The 18,287-nt window shown below is 42.2% G+C and overlaps 1 protein-coding gene across 4 annotated transcripts in view; it reads right to left on the reverse strand.

The window, feature by feature from the left end:
* Positions 1-1,009: 1,009 nt before the first annotated feature.
* The window catches only part of LOC131979856 (zinc finger protein 521), a 101,406-nt gene continuing 84,128 nt past the window's right edge, over positions 1,010-18,287 (reverse strand). For all 4 annotated transcript variants that reach the window (XM_059343912.1, XM_059343909.1, XM_059343911.1 and 1 more), the window contains 2 exons: positions 14,284-14,399; positions 1,010-2,487 (listed from right to left, as the gene is read on the reverse strand). In XM_059343912.1, the coding sequence (XP_059199895.1) occupies positions 2,458-2,487; positions 14,284-14,399 (146 nt within the window). In that variant the 3' untranslated portion in view covers positions 1,010-2,457. The remainder of the gene's footprint in view (positions 2,488-14,283; positions 14,400-18,287) is intronic.

The following is an 18,287-nucleotide window of genomic DNA, read 5'->3' on the forward strand; positions in this document are numbered from 1 at the left end:
TAATGTAATGGAATACTTTCTCCAAATATGGCTGTCCCAATATCAGATTCTCACTACAGGATTATTGTGGAATTCATGAAACTATTGGTCCTTAATCCTGGTTATTGTGTTTTCCCTTTTTGCAAAAATATTTTCAATCAGAATTTGATATTTTATGGAGGAGGAGAGATATTCTGAAGCCATAGTTGTACAAAAGTTCAAAAAATTAACAATTACACTTACTGAAAGCCAACCAGAGTAAATAATTTTAAGAGGGGGGTGGATGAACATTATCATTTGCAGGTTATTAGTAATAATATTAATATTTCATGTGACAAACAACTGACACACTGATAACACCACTGATATATTAGGGCATATTTTCTGTAATCTGTAGTGGAATGTGTCTTAAAGGTAACCCTCCCAACACTGCATACAATGTAAGTTATCATGCAGCATTTTTTATATACAGTATGTTATGAAATACCGTATTTGATATATATTTAAAATGAAGCATGCATGACTTCACAGTCATTTGTTACTCCCAGTATAACCTAGTTACAACGAGCTGCAGTGCTGAGTCTTTTCAAAGCAAAACTGAAAGCTTCAACAAATGTTATGCTGCACGTGTGTCACCATTGATGAATCATTTGCTGGGACAGACAGATGTTGTTGCGCGGGTTTTGTCCCATCCCGCAAAGGCAGAAGAATCTCTTCCTCCATCTCCCGGCGTGCTGGAGGCTCCCTAAATAGACCTAGCGCAAGGGTGTGTAGAATGGGACCGCACAGGGTGATGGGTAATGGAGTCATTAATAACACAGACCTCCCTTAAGATGCTCAGATGTTTGTTAGCGAGAGCCACAAGGGAGCGAGGAAAAATAGGATGCAATCTGATAGAATGAAAAAAAGCAGTGTAAGCTTTTGATGATGATTGTGTTTATGCTGTCATAGGTCTTGTCTGATGGGTTAATTGTGTTCACACACACACATTAACACACATTTAAGGCAGACATAATGAAGGGACAATGAAGCCATTTCCTCATACAGTTTTTAATATTTCCATCACATGTGCAACACAAAAAAACGAGGTCTGCCAAATACAGAACTCCATATTTGTACAATACATTTTAATAACATCAGAGATAACTGTCCTTTTGCTGCAGGAGATGATGATTTCCTGTAAACTGTGTACGAACAATTCTCAATCAAAATGTCAAAACATTAAAGTTTTATACAAAAGTGCATCTCAGGTTCAATGAATGCAAAACATTTACATAACAGAATGCTTTAAAGTTTTCGTATGATGCCACAGTGGCTTCCAGCTTGAGCAGAGAGCAATGGGACACTGCAAAGAAAACGAGAGGAGTACTTGGGCACTCTCCAGGAGAGCCTGGGACAAAGTTTTGGAACCACGGTATATCCCCAAAACAGACTGAAATTATGTGCAGTCTTCTTGACCCCAAAATCCAAAAGGATTTTCTCCCCCTGCTGCAAAAACATAGGAATAGATAACAAAACATAAAGAGAAAAAAAAAATTCCAGTAATCTCCAGGCTTCAATGAGCAGTAAACATTGACAACAGAAATGTACAGGTTGAGTCAGTGGGCTGGAGATTTCCCCATGCTCTGAGAGCCACATGGGAGCTTCACGCCTCTGTTCACGAGCCAACCAGAGGAACTAGCCTTTTCCAAATCTGTGTCACTGCGTTTGCATATATCAGCATCCTGTCCTGTTTTCCTGTTCTGTGTTGTTTTTTCTTTCCTCTTTTTTTATTTTTTTGCCTCTCGTCTGAACTCCAGCGCAGGCAGTGCAGATTAGTCGCACCGCCGTTCTCAGCTGGTCCTCTGGCAGCCATGTTACGACGGACACAGACAAGATCTCAGCCTATGCTGGTGAATCAAGCTTTTCTACCCCATAATGATTGACCATGTTAGGATACAGAGTGACATACTGCGCAGTAGGAGTGGCGCTGATGAAAAGAGTCCTCCTGACAACACTTGCCGGTTCCTACGGCTTCCTACGCTCTCACTGGCACCCTGTTTCTCCTTTACACAACTGGTTGAGTCCCATCTGGTCTGATTGACAACATCATTGATATTTTTTTCCCCCCCTTTCTCTTTTTTTGGACAAACATTTTGAACTGTACATTGGCAAATACTGTATAAGATTGCAATATAGCTGTAGTTAAGCAACACATGAAGAATTCTATGTACAAACAAGTTGGCTTTTTCTTTATTTTTGAAATAATGGTTAGTAAAGAACGGAGAGGGTTCTTTTATGTTCTTTTCCCCCCACATTCTTTTATTTTCTTTGCTTTTCTTTTTTCTTGCTGTGGCATGGTTCCTTGTGGTGAAACTGAATCGAGAGTTCAGTGCAAGACAGTCAGTGGGAAACTGCACTGACGGTAATTGGCGGTCAGACATTATTCTCTGCGTCATGTGATCCTTGTTCTCGGCCACGGCGCTGATCTTTGCCATGTTAGCTGCTGTGCTGAGTCAACGAATGGTTCTGCAAGGACACAAAAGGAAACAGGGGGAAACATTATGATCACATACAACAAATGTATCTTTCATTCTCCGTCTCTTTTATTGAAAGGACAGTGGGGACATTATTTGTCCCCCATACCAAGGACACTAATGCTCTACAGCTTGAAATGTATTTTAAATGTAATGATTAACAAGCACCTTTTCATTATCTTGACATTCAAACATATTAAGCATTCATTATCCAGATCCAATTAACTTGCACAGGAGTCAAATCTACATGTGGATCAATGGCGGTTGGCTTTGGGATTAAGCATAGTTAAGTCGTGGTCTAACACAAAGACACAAGACCACTGACAGATAACATCCCATTCCTCAGAAATCCTGCCTCCCGATCAAAGACTGTGTCCATGGAAACAAATCCATAACGAGGCACAGGCACACCTGATGGAATATCATCCTTAGAGTCGTGTTTATCCAGCGCCTACACTTATTGAATGTGCAGGCAAAGAAATACTTCGTGTGCAGGTGAGGCCGTTGAAGATTTGATCCTCTGCACTTTGGTAAATATGTAACAGTGCACAAATCACTATGACAGGATAACAACTCTGTTTTGCTGTATCTCCCAAATTTATGCAGGCACACACACAGGCCGTTGAGAGTGGTTGTAGTGGGGCAGCTGTGCCAGGTTCTTTAAAGGGAGTGTGGACCAGGGGGTGTGTAACTGGTGTCCCTGGTGGGCTGAATCCAGGTCATCTTTTGAAGTGACTGCTAATCCCTTTAATGCAAACTACATGCCCCACTTGCTGCGCTCTGTTTAAAACACGGCCTTGGACTCTCTAAACTGGCACGGACTAGACACACCTGTCACAGAGTCATCAGCACGCATGCATGCACAAATACACACACGCCTCAGTGCACACATACATTTTGTTCTGCACATAGGCGCAGAATTAAAGGATGTGAAATGACATTTTTCACTAAAATATAAGATTACTGCAACCTCAGTGGGAAGAGTTACCAAAGCAGTCACCTTCAGTCCTGTTGGTGCGGAGTCCCTCGGGCAGCACTAGGAGACGACTATTAGCCCCCCTTGCATTCATCCCTACCCTTTCAGCTGCCTCCATATAAAGCATTTAAACACCTCGACAGCTTTCCTTTCAGCTCGGGCGATTACTTCCCGACAGGTGGGGTAATAAGCTGTTTGACGGGGAGCAGGAGTGTGACCCCTGTAAGGGTTAGCGTGGCTCGCTTGGGCCTTGCTCTCCCTTTTTTAAAGAGGCGGCCCCGGACAGCTCCTCTGCTTCCCTCTCTCCTCTCTTGCTGAAATAAAGCTCCTTTAAGTGAGTCTGGGAGGAGACTCCCAACGGGACGCTCTCTCTCTCTCGCCCCACCTCACCTCCTCCCCCTCCTCACACTCCACCAACCCCCTACCCCCCGGTGAAGACATCCTTGGCGTTGCTGAGGAGGGACAGGAGCACGGCAACCTTATTAATGAATGCGGCCCATTACCCGTCAGCCTGGCTCCTCGGCGACTCCCAGAAGCCCCTGCAGTACGTGACTTCAAATGGCAGGATATTGACACGAGGAGAGCAAAGCGGCTAGGACTGAGTGTGTGTGCCCGAGTTAGTGTATGTGTGTGTGGAAGAGAGAGAAACAGAGAGAGAAAAATTGTGCTCAACTGAGTGTGCATGCCTTTGTGTGAGTGTGCCAGTGTGTCTAGGTGTGTGTGTGTGTGACTGTGGACCCCAAAGGAACGTAGCTCCTTGGATATAATGTAGGGCTCGTAACAGCTATTAGAGGGGAAAATAACCCCTCTGGGGAATGGCTCCCCCCTCTGCATGTCCCAGCTCTGTCTGACACACACTGCATTCTACCTTTTCCTTAAACATGCCAGGAGTTTTCTCACTGAGGGCTTTCTCAAGGACGGTGTTAAACGACTTCAGTGGCTGTGGCAGCCATGCAGACTAAAGGGAAATAGAGGAAAAGAGGGGGAAAAAAACGTTAAAAGAAAATGAAACTGATACCTTTATCTCTGTGGATACTGAACTCCGCAGAGCAGCTATAAACTGTTCTGTGTATGAGTATGGCAGGCGGGGGGGAGGGGGGAAGAATTCACTTTCCAATCTTCATCCTTGTCAAGTTGTTCAAGTACCTCTGCACCGCCGCTGTTTAAGTTAAATACTTACCCAGCCACAAATGTCAAATTAGATGTGAAACACATATTTCACATCTCATGGAAGAAAATGACCAAAATGTCCACTGCCCCAGTAAGGAGGATGTCGCTAATGGTGTCACACCAGAATCGCTGCAATTTAGGATTAGATGCCCTCTATTAAGCCTTTTAGCTCTCATCCTAACTCCCTCCTTCAATGCCATCCTATTCCCCCTGAAACTCTGCCATTCCTTTTATCATCCATTTCCTTCCCTTCTATCCAACCCTTAATCTCCTCCTCGATCCTTTCAACCACCTGCTGGCCACACAGGCCTGCTGCAGGGCCCAGTTACCAGCAGTGTTCAGGTAAACCATAGCAGTCAATTCTCCACTAAATTAAATTTTGCTCTGATCAATAATGCGCACCCGCTTCTCCCTTATGAGGACTGGCTGCATTGGCTCGGAGCGAGCCTCTTCCTCCTCTCCTATTCTCTCACCGGCTCTGTGCCACCATTAAAACCACCACTTTCATCTGATTACATCACCCTACTGCAACGCCCTCAGGGGTAGCAGGAGAGGAGGGGGGAACATCCGGTGGGGGTCTTGTGTACCCATGCAAACAGGTGCAACATGTCTTAGGAATTTAACACTGCTGCAGAGAGGAAGAGGGTGAGAAAAAAATTGGGAACGATTGGGGAAGTGAAGAGAGCGAGAAAGAGCAAGCGAGCTGGGGAGTTGATTTATTAACTAATCATTCTTTATGTCGTTCCCCATTGCTCTGGTCTCCATCGATATCACCCGGTCTCCAGTGAGGCAACAGAGGTGCATCTCTTACATCAGCTCTGCAAAGGAAGTCCAGCGGTCTAGCAGACACATTCTCTCTTTCATCTGATCTCGCCGTATTAAAGACAATCTTCACATTGTCCAACATCACAGAGAGGAGATGTAGCAGCTTAATCGCAGCGCTAACAATGTTTGATTAGCATAATGTTAATACCTGCAGAGCACATGGTAAGTACATTGCGTCTGCTCTTCTACCTGGTGTTATCCAGCATGTAACGTTAAACCCAGGCTTTATCGAGTGGTTAGAGAGCTGAGTGAGCAGTAATGACTTTTTAAGCCATGGCCTGTACAAGTCTTCTCTAACAAACAAAGCTGTGTGCACTTTCGACTTTAAGTGTAGCGCTGAACATATAATTGAACAGAATGCGTCGCATTATGTAGCCCTCAAATGCTCAGTGCTTTATCCTTGAATCATAACAATTTATTTAATTATATATAAACTTTTTTTTAATCAAATACATCATTAAAATGTGAGCATGAAGTTACACTTAACCCTCAAAAGACTAGTGCAGCATTGATGCTAGGCTAGACATTTTCAATAAAATCATTTAATAACTTTGATGTCATTTATCTCAGTCCGAGATGTCGATTTGAAAGGTGCCTTTACAACAATTGGCATGCCATCACATAATATAGAAATTTACAATAGTTATTCAGTGTGAACGTTGATATTGACCAAAATGTATTACTGTCACTTTGTCTATTAAAAAGGGAGATTATTACACAGTTTGGGGATATTCTCTAATAATATCCTAATCGTAGATGTCTGACAAAAAAAAAAACCCAAAATGTCAAAAATATTTACACCCCCAAATACCTGTCCGAGGCTGTGCTTGTTGAGCCTGTTTCCAGACAGTTTTACTCTCTCTCTGAGAGACAAAGGGATGGTTGACCTGTGTTTGTTACAGGCGAGGTGTTTGATTGCACTCTGTTGGAAGAATGTGAATCGACCCTCTCTTGGCCGATGGTTGAAAAATTTAACAGCAAGTTTGGCTCTAGAAAAACACACCTATGGAGTGAGGAAGAAAGCTTCTGAATTTGTTCATATTTGGGAGATGTTTTTGGAATTTGTTATAAGTTGTAACACTGAAGAGGTGGTGAAAGTGTGCGGTGAAGGACATAATAATAGGTCTAAGTGTTGACTGTAAAATCAAGCCTTTTTATGAGATTATAGTTATTTTTGTTTTCATTTAATATGGATGTATTTTATGTATTATAAATATGATGATTATTGTTAATAATAGTATGATTTTTTAAATTGTATTTAATGCCATATATTTGAATGGAGGAGACCTATAATATGTATAGAGAACTGATTATTAAAAGACATTTTTTGTGCCTATCAAGTCCAACAGTTAAAAAAACCCATTTGTAATTCTGAGTCTTAGTTACAGTAAAGATTCCTCATTAAAGAAACTATTTAATTAGAAGATTTAAGCACATTTATTTTAACCCCTGCAGCTAAAGTGTCCTATTTAGTTTATCTATAATCAAAAAATGAAAGGAACGGTCCAAATTGTAAACATCCCCCTCTAAGCTCTGATTAAAAGTCTTATCAGTCTCTCTTACCCTGCATGGCTGACATACGGTAAAGTCTGCATAGCTGCATCTGGAGCACGGGGAGCGTGCACAAAACCACTGAGACCTGTGCATACCCGTAGTCATCACTCAGGAATTTAATTAACGCATAAGAGAACGTCATCAAATGATACTAAAACAAAGAACCTGTGGTCTTTCTTTGAGGCTCCGAACCGCAGGGTGACTTTAAGCGATGGATATTTAAGCTAATTTAGGCTTGTGTAATGATTGGAAGATAAAATCAGGGACAGTATTGACAGCATTGCTTCCAGGGTGATTTCGTGAAAGTTCTGCCACCATGTGAAGCGTTTCTTATCGCTCAAAACTGCTGTGGAGAGAGACAAGAGTGCTGCATTCTGCCTTGATCTTTAATGGTGTGTTGAACTCGGTCCAGTATTGACTCAGTCCTCCCTTTGTGCATTCCCTACTGTTGACCAGTCCACTGAGGGAGTAATCCTTTCCAGCTTTGACCTCAGGCCAGGCTTACTGCTGGCTAGTTTAGCCAATGAAGAACACAATCAAATAAATAAATAATACAGCAGTTGGCATTCTCCACAGTCATCACTTATCAGGCCGTAGGGAGGGTTGACCCCAAACACTGTTGTGCCACAACCGGCCTGGTCTCCTTGGTAACAGACTGTCTTGTTTGAAGTGAGGTGCCCGGGGAGTCATGGTCATACAGTAACAGCACTAGGCTAGGGTGGAGTTGACAACAGCAATGGATTTCAATGTCTTCCATGTGTGTCATATTGCGCCCGGTGAAATTTGCACTGAACGCTTGTAAAAATATATAATAAATCCATAATGCTTGAAACGCTTTGATTAGATGTCTAACTACCCCAACCAAATGCTTCTGAGGTGTAACCGGAGATGACGGACCACCCTTTTTGTGGGCTGGTGCTTTGTAGCTCCAAATGATACTCATTACCCTGTCTAAGTAGACAAGTGAATGGTACTAGAAACACACTATGCAGTGATCCCGCTGTTTGACTGAGGTAGCAAAACAACTGCACAACTGCTGTGTTATTATGGGGCCTCATTAAGTGAGGAGAGAGTGGGAGACGGGGAGAGGGAGAGAGGGAAAGCAATAGAGAGAGGGCCGGCGAGAGGGAGAGAGAGAAAAAAAGAGGTAGAAAAAACACAAGAGAGTGATACAAACTGTATTCTGAGGTGATAGCAACACACAGATGCCTTTCCAGCCAAAATGAAGACTATGACTAAAGAACCCAATTAAGGGCTTTCTTAGGGGAGCCATCTTGGGAGGGGGATGGGTCTTCCTGGGACATGAGCCCTGGGCTACATCCTCTAATTAGACAGAGCGAGGGGGGAGGATCTCTGCCTGTCACTGGGAGGGAGATGGGGTCCATGGGGTTCCACATGTCAGTCCCAGAAACAAAACACAATTACTCTCACATTTAACCACTTCAGTCAGGGACTAGACTTTGACTAGGGATGCTACACAGCGTCTGGCCCCCACCCTTCCCTCTCCTGTGCTGCTAGATATGCCACTTCACAAATGCAGAGATTTTTGAGGACTAAATTTTCTCCTGCATTTCTATGGGAAGAGTCGATCTGCACTCTCATGTTTTCCCAGCAAAATGGAGGAGCGAATCAGGAAAATTTGCTTTTAATTGACCAGTGTCATTCAGCATCCTTTCCTAAAGCTGAAGAGTTAAATTACCTTGGTGTTGCGGCGTGCGAATATGAAATCGAGAGGGAATAATTGTTCTAATGCTGTTTATTTTGGCCTCTGTTGCATTTTGTTAACATCAACAACATAATAGACACTTGAAAATCAAATCACTACAGGCAGTAAATTAAACCTGTAGTGAATTTTCCTGAGAAGCGCTTAAAATGCCGTTTATCAAAGTTGTTGAAAAAGTCAACTAAGAAAAGTAAAAGAGACATGTTTGAGGGAGAGATCCGGTGATGGATTCCAGCACAGTACACCAAGCGTCTCCTCTTTGTTTGGATTTAACTTTCCCCAGTGGTGCAACACAGGAAAAAGAAAAAAAGAACAGCTCAAAGGCTTCTGGGAGTTTTTGTCATGTCTCCCTCCAGACAATGTGTTTGCATGCACATATCAGACCCTGGGAGAGACAGACACAAAGACAAATACATACAGCACGCACACAGATGTATACACACACACACGAAAAAGAATATCCTCCCAGGATCATTAGGTCTGTCATGCTGTCTAATTCTGATCCACCTACAAAACTAGAACACCACTATTGTGATACATCACTCGTCATCTAAGGGTGTTTATGTCCCCATTTACAGTGTGTGTACAGTGTTGTACATAATTATAAATAAGCTTAAATATTAATGATGGCGCCTCACAAGCAGCTGTTTTATTTTTTTTCTAATTCATTGTTCTTTTATTTTGTAGTGCAACTTTTTGAAATGGTGACAGATTTCTGAGCACCTGGGGTGATGAAGAAGAAAACAAGTTGTCATATAAAAGAAAAAGAATATATATACAACTTTCAAAAGCGTGAAGAGCTGTCACACTTGGCAGATCAAGATATTCAGAGAAAATGGGGTGTTTGAGAGCCGCTTAGGGACAAACACATGAAGCTTTGCTTTTGTGCGACACTTTTGGGACGTGGGGCAGCTGGGGCGTTTTTGGGGGCATATTTTAAAATTCATATAAAAAAAAAAATAAAAAAGAAAGAAAAACTTCTGGGGAATTAAGTCTCTGTGCTTCAAGCTGAAGAGTTTATGAAAAGTAGGTGGAAAAGAAAGGCCTAAAATGTTGTTTTGAAGAGCCATCATTCATAGAATAAACTTTAGTTATTCCATGCATTATAATATAAAAATGCAGCACACTGCATACACACTTTGAATGCATTTAACCCACTTGTTTCCTGTGCTGCACTCTCTCCCCTCCTTTCTCTGTGACTGTCCATCTCTCATTTTTTCCCCTTATTTTCTGTCTTAGAAGGACATGCATAGCTGTTTACACCTGGTGACCGTGAAGCCTATAAATATGCTTAATTAAAACAGTGGAATTGGTCACAGCTTGGCAATAATGGCTATCACACAGGGAGAGGAGAATCTCATTTGTGTGGGGAAGTAGAACATGATGCAGATGTGCTCTTGTCACTTTCAGCACTCATTAAGGCCAGGGAGCTTTGGATTGTCTTTGAAGGAATCCTTTTAAAAGACACTCCAATTAAGGTACGTGTCCTGCGGGCGTCTGAGGAGAGGGAGAAGTCATACAGTACCCCAGTCCTTTCCACTCCTCCGTCGATCGCGGCACGACTTAACACATGACTTACAATCTCGTGTCACTTCCAAAGAATGATAATGAAATTGGAGGATGGAAGGGGGAAAAAAAAGACAGCCCAGCTTAAAAGGACCAAGGGAATCTAGCACAGAAAATGTCATCTTCAGTGTTGTGTAACTTCAATCTCATTGTCTTGTCATTGGAGGAATTGGGATCGTTGGGAGAGAAGCCTCTGATTGCAGCCCTCCAGTACACCGCATCCATCGCTGGAGGAGCTGAACTTGTGTGTTTCTTCACAAATGAACTGCACTCAGAGAAATGTCAGATTTAAGCTGTGGCTAATATACTGCGAATCCATCAGTTAATGAATCTGGCTAATTAATCCAGCCTAGCAGCATTGTCAGTGGCTCAGTTCCTTTTGCATTGTGAAAAGCTACTGTATCTGAAGCCAGCGCAAAGGGACAAGGAAGTTTGTTATCAAGTTTCACATTGCAATGTGGCCTTTGCTAGAACCAAGGGACTTTTTCTTTTTTCATAAGGGGGTAGCTGCTTTTAAAATGACATGACAGTGGGTCTTATTTGGGAGAGAGGATGCCGTGAAGCCATGTCTCTCGTTGCTCAAGGGGTGGGCAGTAGTTGAGGGTCAGAGAGAGCGCTGCACAGCGAGCACGCTTGCCCTCCCCATCAGCACCTCATGAAATATCTAGACTTTGCTCCATATTTTAATGGGGTGAGGGTGTGTGATGGTGGAGGGGAGTCCTCTGGAGAGTATCTAGGGGAATGGTGGTCTATGTATCTCAGTGCTTATTTTTTTTGTCTGTGAAAGAAAGAGGAAAGAGGGAGAGAGAGGGAGAGCAAGAGAGATTATTCTCCTTTGGAATCTGGATTCTGGGGCACACAGGCCCAGGAGTCAGTCAATCTGGCCAGTCTGAGGGGGGCGGCTGGGCGGGGGGTCCTAGGAGGGCTGATTAGACGGATGCTCTCCCATCATCCATCTCGACAGGCTGGCGAAAATTGGCTAGCCCCTCGCAGGGTAGAGTTCACGGGGGGAGGCGGTGGGGGAGGATGTGGAGCGGTGCACTGGATACCTGTCACAGCCTTTGGTCTGTTTCAGGATCTCAGCAGCAAATTAATAAAATATCGTTCCTGCTTCCCTTTACCTGCCGTGGCAGCTCTCTCTCTCGCCGCTCCTTCTCCCAGCTTGCACTGGCCCTTTGACCCCTCCGACTACTGTGAGAGATGAGGAGCCCAGGCAGCCTGTGAGTGGGCCAGAGTGTCAGGGAGAAATAGGGAGAAACTCCAAACTCAAGACCTGGCAAAGAGAGAGAGCTTCCACTTCTCTCGCTGCTGGAAGACAGCTCCACTTCAGACAGACTGACAAACGACTGCCCCGTGTCAGTGAGATATTTTGAAGTGTGATGCATGGGAAATGGCAACTGCAAACAAACAACAACTAAAAACAAGACTCCAACCTGCACTTTGTTAAAGGGACAGTTCACACCTAAATCAAAAACATGTATTCCTCATCTTACCTATATGGCTATCTAGATTATTTTGGTGTTGACCATGTGTTCTCTACAATATAATGGAACTAGATGGCACTTCTAGAAGCACCAAAAAAAAAGGAAGCTAGCAGAATGACTGTAGTAAACATTAACAATAATTAAAACTTTAATGAAAATGTTCAAAAGCCTATGTGACTGTCTCACATTCAAAAGGCTATGGTTATGGAAACTCTGCACTTAAAATCTGTTGTGTTTGAGCCGTGGCTGCAGTAAGCATGGCATGACAATTGGGCATTTGTAGGGGTTTCGTGAAAAATTCAGGTGACATGTTTAGGTTGTTATGTGCAGCACAAAATAAAGTTAAGTGTTTGAACTCAAGTTGCGGTCCAAAAGATGCATAACATCATCTTTAATGAGCTAACACAGTAACAAAACCAGCAAATTATTCTATTCAACTGCTGCGGATGAGATGACTGAAAGAACAGAGCGCTGTGAGTTTGTTGGAGGAGGCGAGGCTACTTGGGCACTACGACGGTGTGTGTGTTAAGTTGCCGTCGAAAAGAAGGGAGGGCAGAAAGTGCCGCTTGTTCCAGTGCAGAAAATGAGCTCTGAAACAGTTAAAAAAAAAATTCAGTCTCAATATGTATCACCAATGAAACCGCCAACGACAAGGTCTGTGGTTTATCTTGCATCATGATTTCTGGAAAGAGACATCGCTGTTGAGTTTGTTAAATGTATTTTTGGTACCTTGAGCGCCACAAGTGAATGTGCCATCTAGTTTCATTATATTAAGGAAGATATCTCAAAGGCCAATATCTCCAGCTCTCTCCAGCTCACACCAAAACAATCTAAATTGATAAATAGCACTTCATGTAAAAGTACAAATATGTATTTTTGATTTTCGAGGTTAAGTGCCTCTTTAAAGGCTTTGACCTTACAAGGTCCAGGAGTTGTATCTTAGGGATCAAGAAGTATCTATTACATTAAAAAAAAACCTTAAGAAAGCTTTGATTTGGTAAAAGTATAAATAAACTGACGTTGTGTATTTTTTGTATGAAAATGACGCTCGCATCTATATGAACTCCATATGTGTTTGCGAGAGTACCGGCATGCACTCACATGGGACTGCCTTCAGAGCATGGCACAGGTTGAGCGTAATGATTGTCTTATCCCCCAAGCTCATTCCTGCTCTCCTTTCATAACCCCCTGTTTCACTACAAAGTGCCATAGGTCTTTCATGTTCTACTGTTGTCTTTTTCACACAGAGTGTAAAACAATATAATCATGCATGAAACAACACCTCCGGGAGGTGGAGATCACTTCATTCCAAAAAATGTCAAACAAAAAAAGTAGGCAAACATCCCCAGGTTATTTGAGATTGTTTACAGGTACCTGCTACAACACTTGCTATATAGAGAACACTTCTACCAATGAGAGATGAAAATGTGATAAATAGGAGGCCTTGGCATGAATGAAAAGACTATGTCTGCAGTTTGGTGGAACATGAGGCTTGTTAAATAGCCTTCTCTGTGGTAGAGTTGCATGTAGGTGGATCAGGACTTGTTTTATTCATGGTTGCTATGCTCAAATGACCAGCAGATAATGATCACATTCACCTTCCTCCTGGCAGACACACGCCTCTGTGTTTACAACCTGAATCTCAATATGAAAATCGTTGCCGATCAATGGGCGGCCAAGCCCTGGATACATCCTCTGGCTACCTGCTAATACATAGTGCTGCTAATCCAAGTAGCAGATAGATGTGCTTGGAGGATGTGATCAGGAGCTTTTGGTTTCTCTTCGTGCTTTAAGGCAAATTAAGAATAATTTGGACGATTGGGCTAAACACGGTGGTTATAGCCTACTCATATTTTAATGATTCAGTTTCAAAAGGTAATAGAAACAGATCTGAATATGAGAAGTGTGCCATGTGTATGGTAGAGAATCCCCCAAACAAAACAGAGCTGCTTGAAAACACCACCACAGTGAAATAATATAATAAGGTCTGTTTCATTTTTTCAGGTTCTCCAAGGACCCGAGAAAAAGATTGCTAGAAAATGGATTATCTCTCTAACGTTGCGAGTTCATAAGTCCAACTACTAACTTTGTTGAAGGGCAGATACGGTCTCCCAGAGGACAAAGCTCATATTTAGCCATGAGGCCTCCTCTGTGATTAGGAGGGGAGATGCAGGCATATTGACTCAACTGTGTTTTTGCCTCTGCACTGTATGTAATTACCTCTTCAAAAACGAACATTCCACTAATCCTCTAATTCCAGATATTTTAGTGCTCTGCTGGTCTAATAAGCAAATCAAATCATATCTGCACATCACAAATGAGTTTTGGAAACGGACTGAAATAATTCCTTCTGAGTCTCTCATCCCAGCCGGGATAGAGGGGATATCGGGAGTGCGGTGAGCGGTGTTTAGTGTTTGTTAAGCTGTCATGTGTGATTAGTGGTCGCAGCTTCTGCTGGTGGCTCTTTTGCTGCACCAGCCCGAGGCTCACCTGTAACTCTGTCTGGAAGAAGAACTTCTGTGGGCACTGCAAGCAGTCGTAGATCTTATCCTCCTGGCCGTGTGCAGAGAAGATGTGCTGCTGGAGCTTGTTGGACTGGACGAACACTGCTCACATACAAGGAAAGGAGACATGGGGACAGAGGGGAAGACATTTATGAGCAATATGAAAAATTATGAGAAATTTAAAAAAATCAATGTTGTTGACTGTGGTGAATTCAGTCCAGTTGCCAGAGAAATATGTTAGCATTGTACATTTATATAAAGCAAAGATACATTGATATGAAACATTTTCGGCACCCTTTAGCTTTAGAGGAGTGTAACAAGCTTTAAAGACCGCATAAGGAGGAAGTCGGGATGGTTGGATGAGTCAAACAAGCACCAAACTTTCACCCAAGAAACTGGTCTTCCTGTCCTAAAGTCAACCTGATGTGTTTTTATTTTTATTTTAAGTTGACCTTCAAATTTTCTTTCGTACGTAAATACCCCAAATTGTTCATTCACACTCAAAGTACCCCACGCAATACAGTCATTTCTTTTTTCCAATCTTGCATCCAGTACTTACGTGTGGTTATTTGGTGGTGGCGTATGTGTAGTGTATGCATATATTTGCCTTCATGAATGTAAGTTATGTAAGTTATGTAAGGTTTTCTATATTTTGTTATTATATGTGTCAAATTTTCAGTTTATTATTTACTTTGTGTGTAGCTTATCTCACTCGATGTTTTTGAGGCCTATAATAAACTTTGACTTGAATTGCAATTAATAGTATTTTAACTAAAACCTTAACGTCACCAATTAGTTTTAGTGCCTGAAGATAAAAAAATATTTTTTGTTTGAATTCACAATGCTAACCATGTGTTTAAAACTGCCACCCAATGCGTTGATATATTTCTTTTACCCTAAAACTTTTATAACACCACAGGAGAGAATAAAAAAGGTTGCAGTGATTCAGTAACTTTGAGATTCAATGTATCTGTGGTTCAAGCAACGTACAACTCCAGCATTTCTTTCTAGCGACTGGGCTGGGTAAATTAGAGTAGAGCCTTGTTGCCTGCATTAAGGGAACAAAGGCAACATCATAATTGCATCTGCCTGAATAAAAACTGAAGACAGACTATGTCAAATGGCAAGGAAAATTACTTAATTACAAACAAATGAATGCACTATCAACAATCGAAAAAAACATTGTTATGAGCTTTATAATTGAAAAAAAAGAAGAAGAACAATTTAGATGTTAACAGTGAAGCTGAAGTGGTCATATTCATGGCACTAGAGCTAGTGGATGCATAATGTTTTGGGAATAATGATGCTCTTTATTTAGCACTACTGTGGGGACAACAAGCCAGAAAATAAACAGCCACAAAAAATTGGCATGGCTTCAAGTGCAAAACATGGCCTCCATTAGTCTACATCGCTAATTATATTGACAATATAAATATTCATGGTGTTGCACTACTTATTCATGCAAACTCAGACTGCATCCACCATCATATAAACACACAACTCGCTGGCACTTAAAACATATACCATGCATTTGTGCTTTAATTAAGCCATAGTCCATGCTGGAAAGCTAAGGGGGAGGCAATTGTGTGCGTCTTGAGTGAATGTGTCTTGCTTGTGTGTGTGTGTGTCTGCATTCTCCAAGGAGCACTTCAAACATGCCGTTTGTTATCCCAGACCCTTGTGCTTTAAGGATGGCTGTCTAATCTCAAAGGTCTGGATGCTCTGGAAAAGTTAGCATGTGGCGGCTTCATTTGAATTTCTTACAGCTCAAAATAACTTTTCTTCTAATGCATGCACCGTGGGGCCACAAGGAGAGGGAGGGAAAAAAATGCACCGCCACAAAAGGTGAGGTGTCTGTCGGAGATGGCTTTGGGGTCGCTGCAGCCCCGTGGCGTGGCTCTGCAACATTAACGTGTCCCAATTTGAGCTCACCTGGGAGAGCGGTTATTAATTATTGAGCTGCGTACACTTGAGACACTCTGGGTTTCATTGAATGTCACACTCCTGACCTGGGAAATAAAAGTTTGGATTCAAAGCAGACACACTGTAGTGATGCTTTCAGACTGCTAATGCCTGGGTGACAGCTGTCTCTGGAACATGGCAGCACGTTAACCAGAAATGAACAAACCTCCTCTAATGAACAAACAACAACTCCATGGTCCATTTCTGTAACTAATGACCACAACAATATGAAGACAAACATAATTGCAGATAGATGACTGGTTTTACAGTCTGCTACAAAACACTGCCGCTCAAGGTTAAGGCCCCGGCTATCACGCACATTTGTGCCTCTGTTATGCTCCAAAAACGATGACAATTTTCTTTGTGGGGAATACATGCCCTGAAAGACAAAATGCACTGATAAACAATAGCTCTTTTTCTTTAGCTGTGTTTTGTCTGCATATACTGTACAGAAGCAGGTCACGGCAGCTGCAGGAAGCCTTCATTATGTCTTTGGCGAGCAGAGGAAAAAGTCAATACAGCAAAAATAAAAATGGATTCAAGACTTGGGGGGCCTTCAAATACTGTACAATAGGGCCAAACACAACTGAGATGTCAAGTTAGCTGATGCTCGCTGTTTACATGCATATCTGGTCCAGGGCCAGCAAGAGACACATTTAATCAGCTATGCATTTATCAATTTATAGCTCAGCATTCATTCATATGCAAGTGGACAATGACAGCTGATTTAAAGTGCCAGAGCCTAAAAGGGACTAATGGCACTTACAAGTCTCCTGTATGAAAAATAAATACTAAATGGACTTTTAAGACAAAGATCTAAATGGAAGCTCAACAACTTTGTAGATAATTAATATATTTACATTTCAGCATTAATTGTGTGCTTACAATCCTGAATGAACTTTATTTATCCAGTTTTAAGCCACATTTTTATAATAAACTTTTTAGAGCTTGATCTTTTTACTATATATTTTAACCGGATGAAAGAATTTAGCCTTTGGACGTTTGGATATTAAGTTATCAGAGAAACAAGCTTAGCAAAAGTCAGCAGCAGTGTTTATCAGCGTATTTTCCAGTTTTAATGAGATGATGAAAAACCTCCTGAAACATAAGCAGGAGAAACTGTCAAAAATGACTGCTCTGCCTTTTGATTGAGAGACACCTAGCGGCAGAAAACTACATCTTGCATGTTTAAATTTTGACATTTGTACAGGCTTGGGTTATATTTATGATTACGAGAGAAGATTAGATATTGCAGTGTGAAGACTCTTTCCTTGTCCTCATCATCAAATTAGCATGCAACATGTAACAAAGCTGGAACAAACAATGAGGGGACACTGTATTGGTATTTGGCACCACGAGTCACATGAAATATGCCATTGCAATGCCCATTTAGAGAAGGAACAGAGGCATGTCTTTCTAGAGGGTTAAAATGAGGACATAGAGAAACGGGAAAGAAATAATCCAAAACCAAATCCAAACAGGATCAGTGGCTGGCCATTGTGTCTCTCCCTGCTGAGAATGAGAGAGAATAAGGGAGGGAGAGAGAGCGGGAGCGAGAGAGAGAGAACTTTGTGGAGTTTGTTGGCCGTGGAGCCAGAGCAGAGCGAAGCTGAACAGAGCGCTGAGCCGGGTTGGGCGTCAGGGGTGTCAGGGCTGAGGGGGCTGAGGGGCCAAGGTCTCCTCGCTGTGGGGGATATTAAGCCCTCTGATTAGATCTCAGGGGCCGCCCATGGCAGACGTCTCCTTTACTACAGGCCCCAGCTCATCTTTATTTTGGCAGGGTGGTGCTCTCTGCAGGCTGCACTGCACCAATACTAAGCTGTTTGTGCAGGGAGGGAAAAAAAGTTTATCCTTTTTTCCCCCTTTCTCCTTTTCATTTATTTATTCGTCTAGCCTACATGTGTTCGTTTCTGTTTAATCCAAGAGTTCACAATGCAGAGGCTGATCCAAGTGTTCTGCGGCAACACAAACAAGTCAGCTGTGTAAGTTGATTTGGAGCTATAAGCTGATAACTACTAATTTTGAGTT

This window comes from Centropristis striata, chromosome 11 (genome assembly GCF_030273125.1).
Source record: "Centropristis striata isolate RG_2023a ecotype Rhode Island chromosome 11, C.striata_1.0, whole genome shotgun sequence".
NCBI lineage: Eukaryota > Metazoa > Chordata > Actinopteri > Perciformes > Serranidae > Centropristis > Centropristis striata.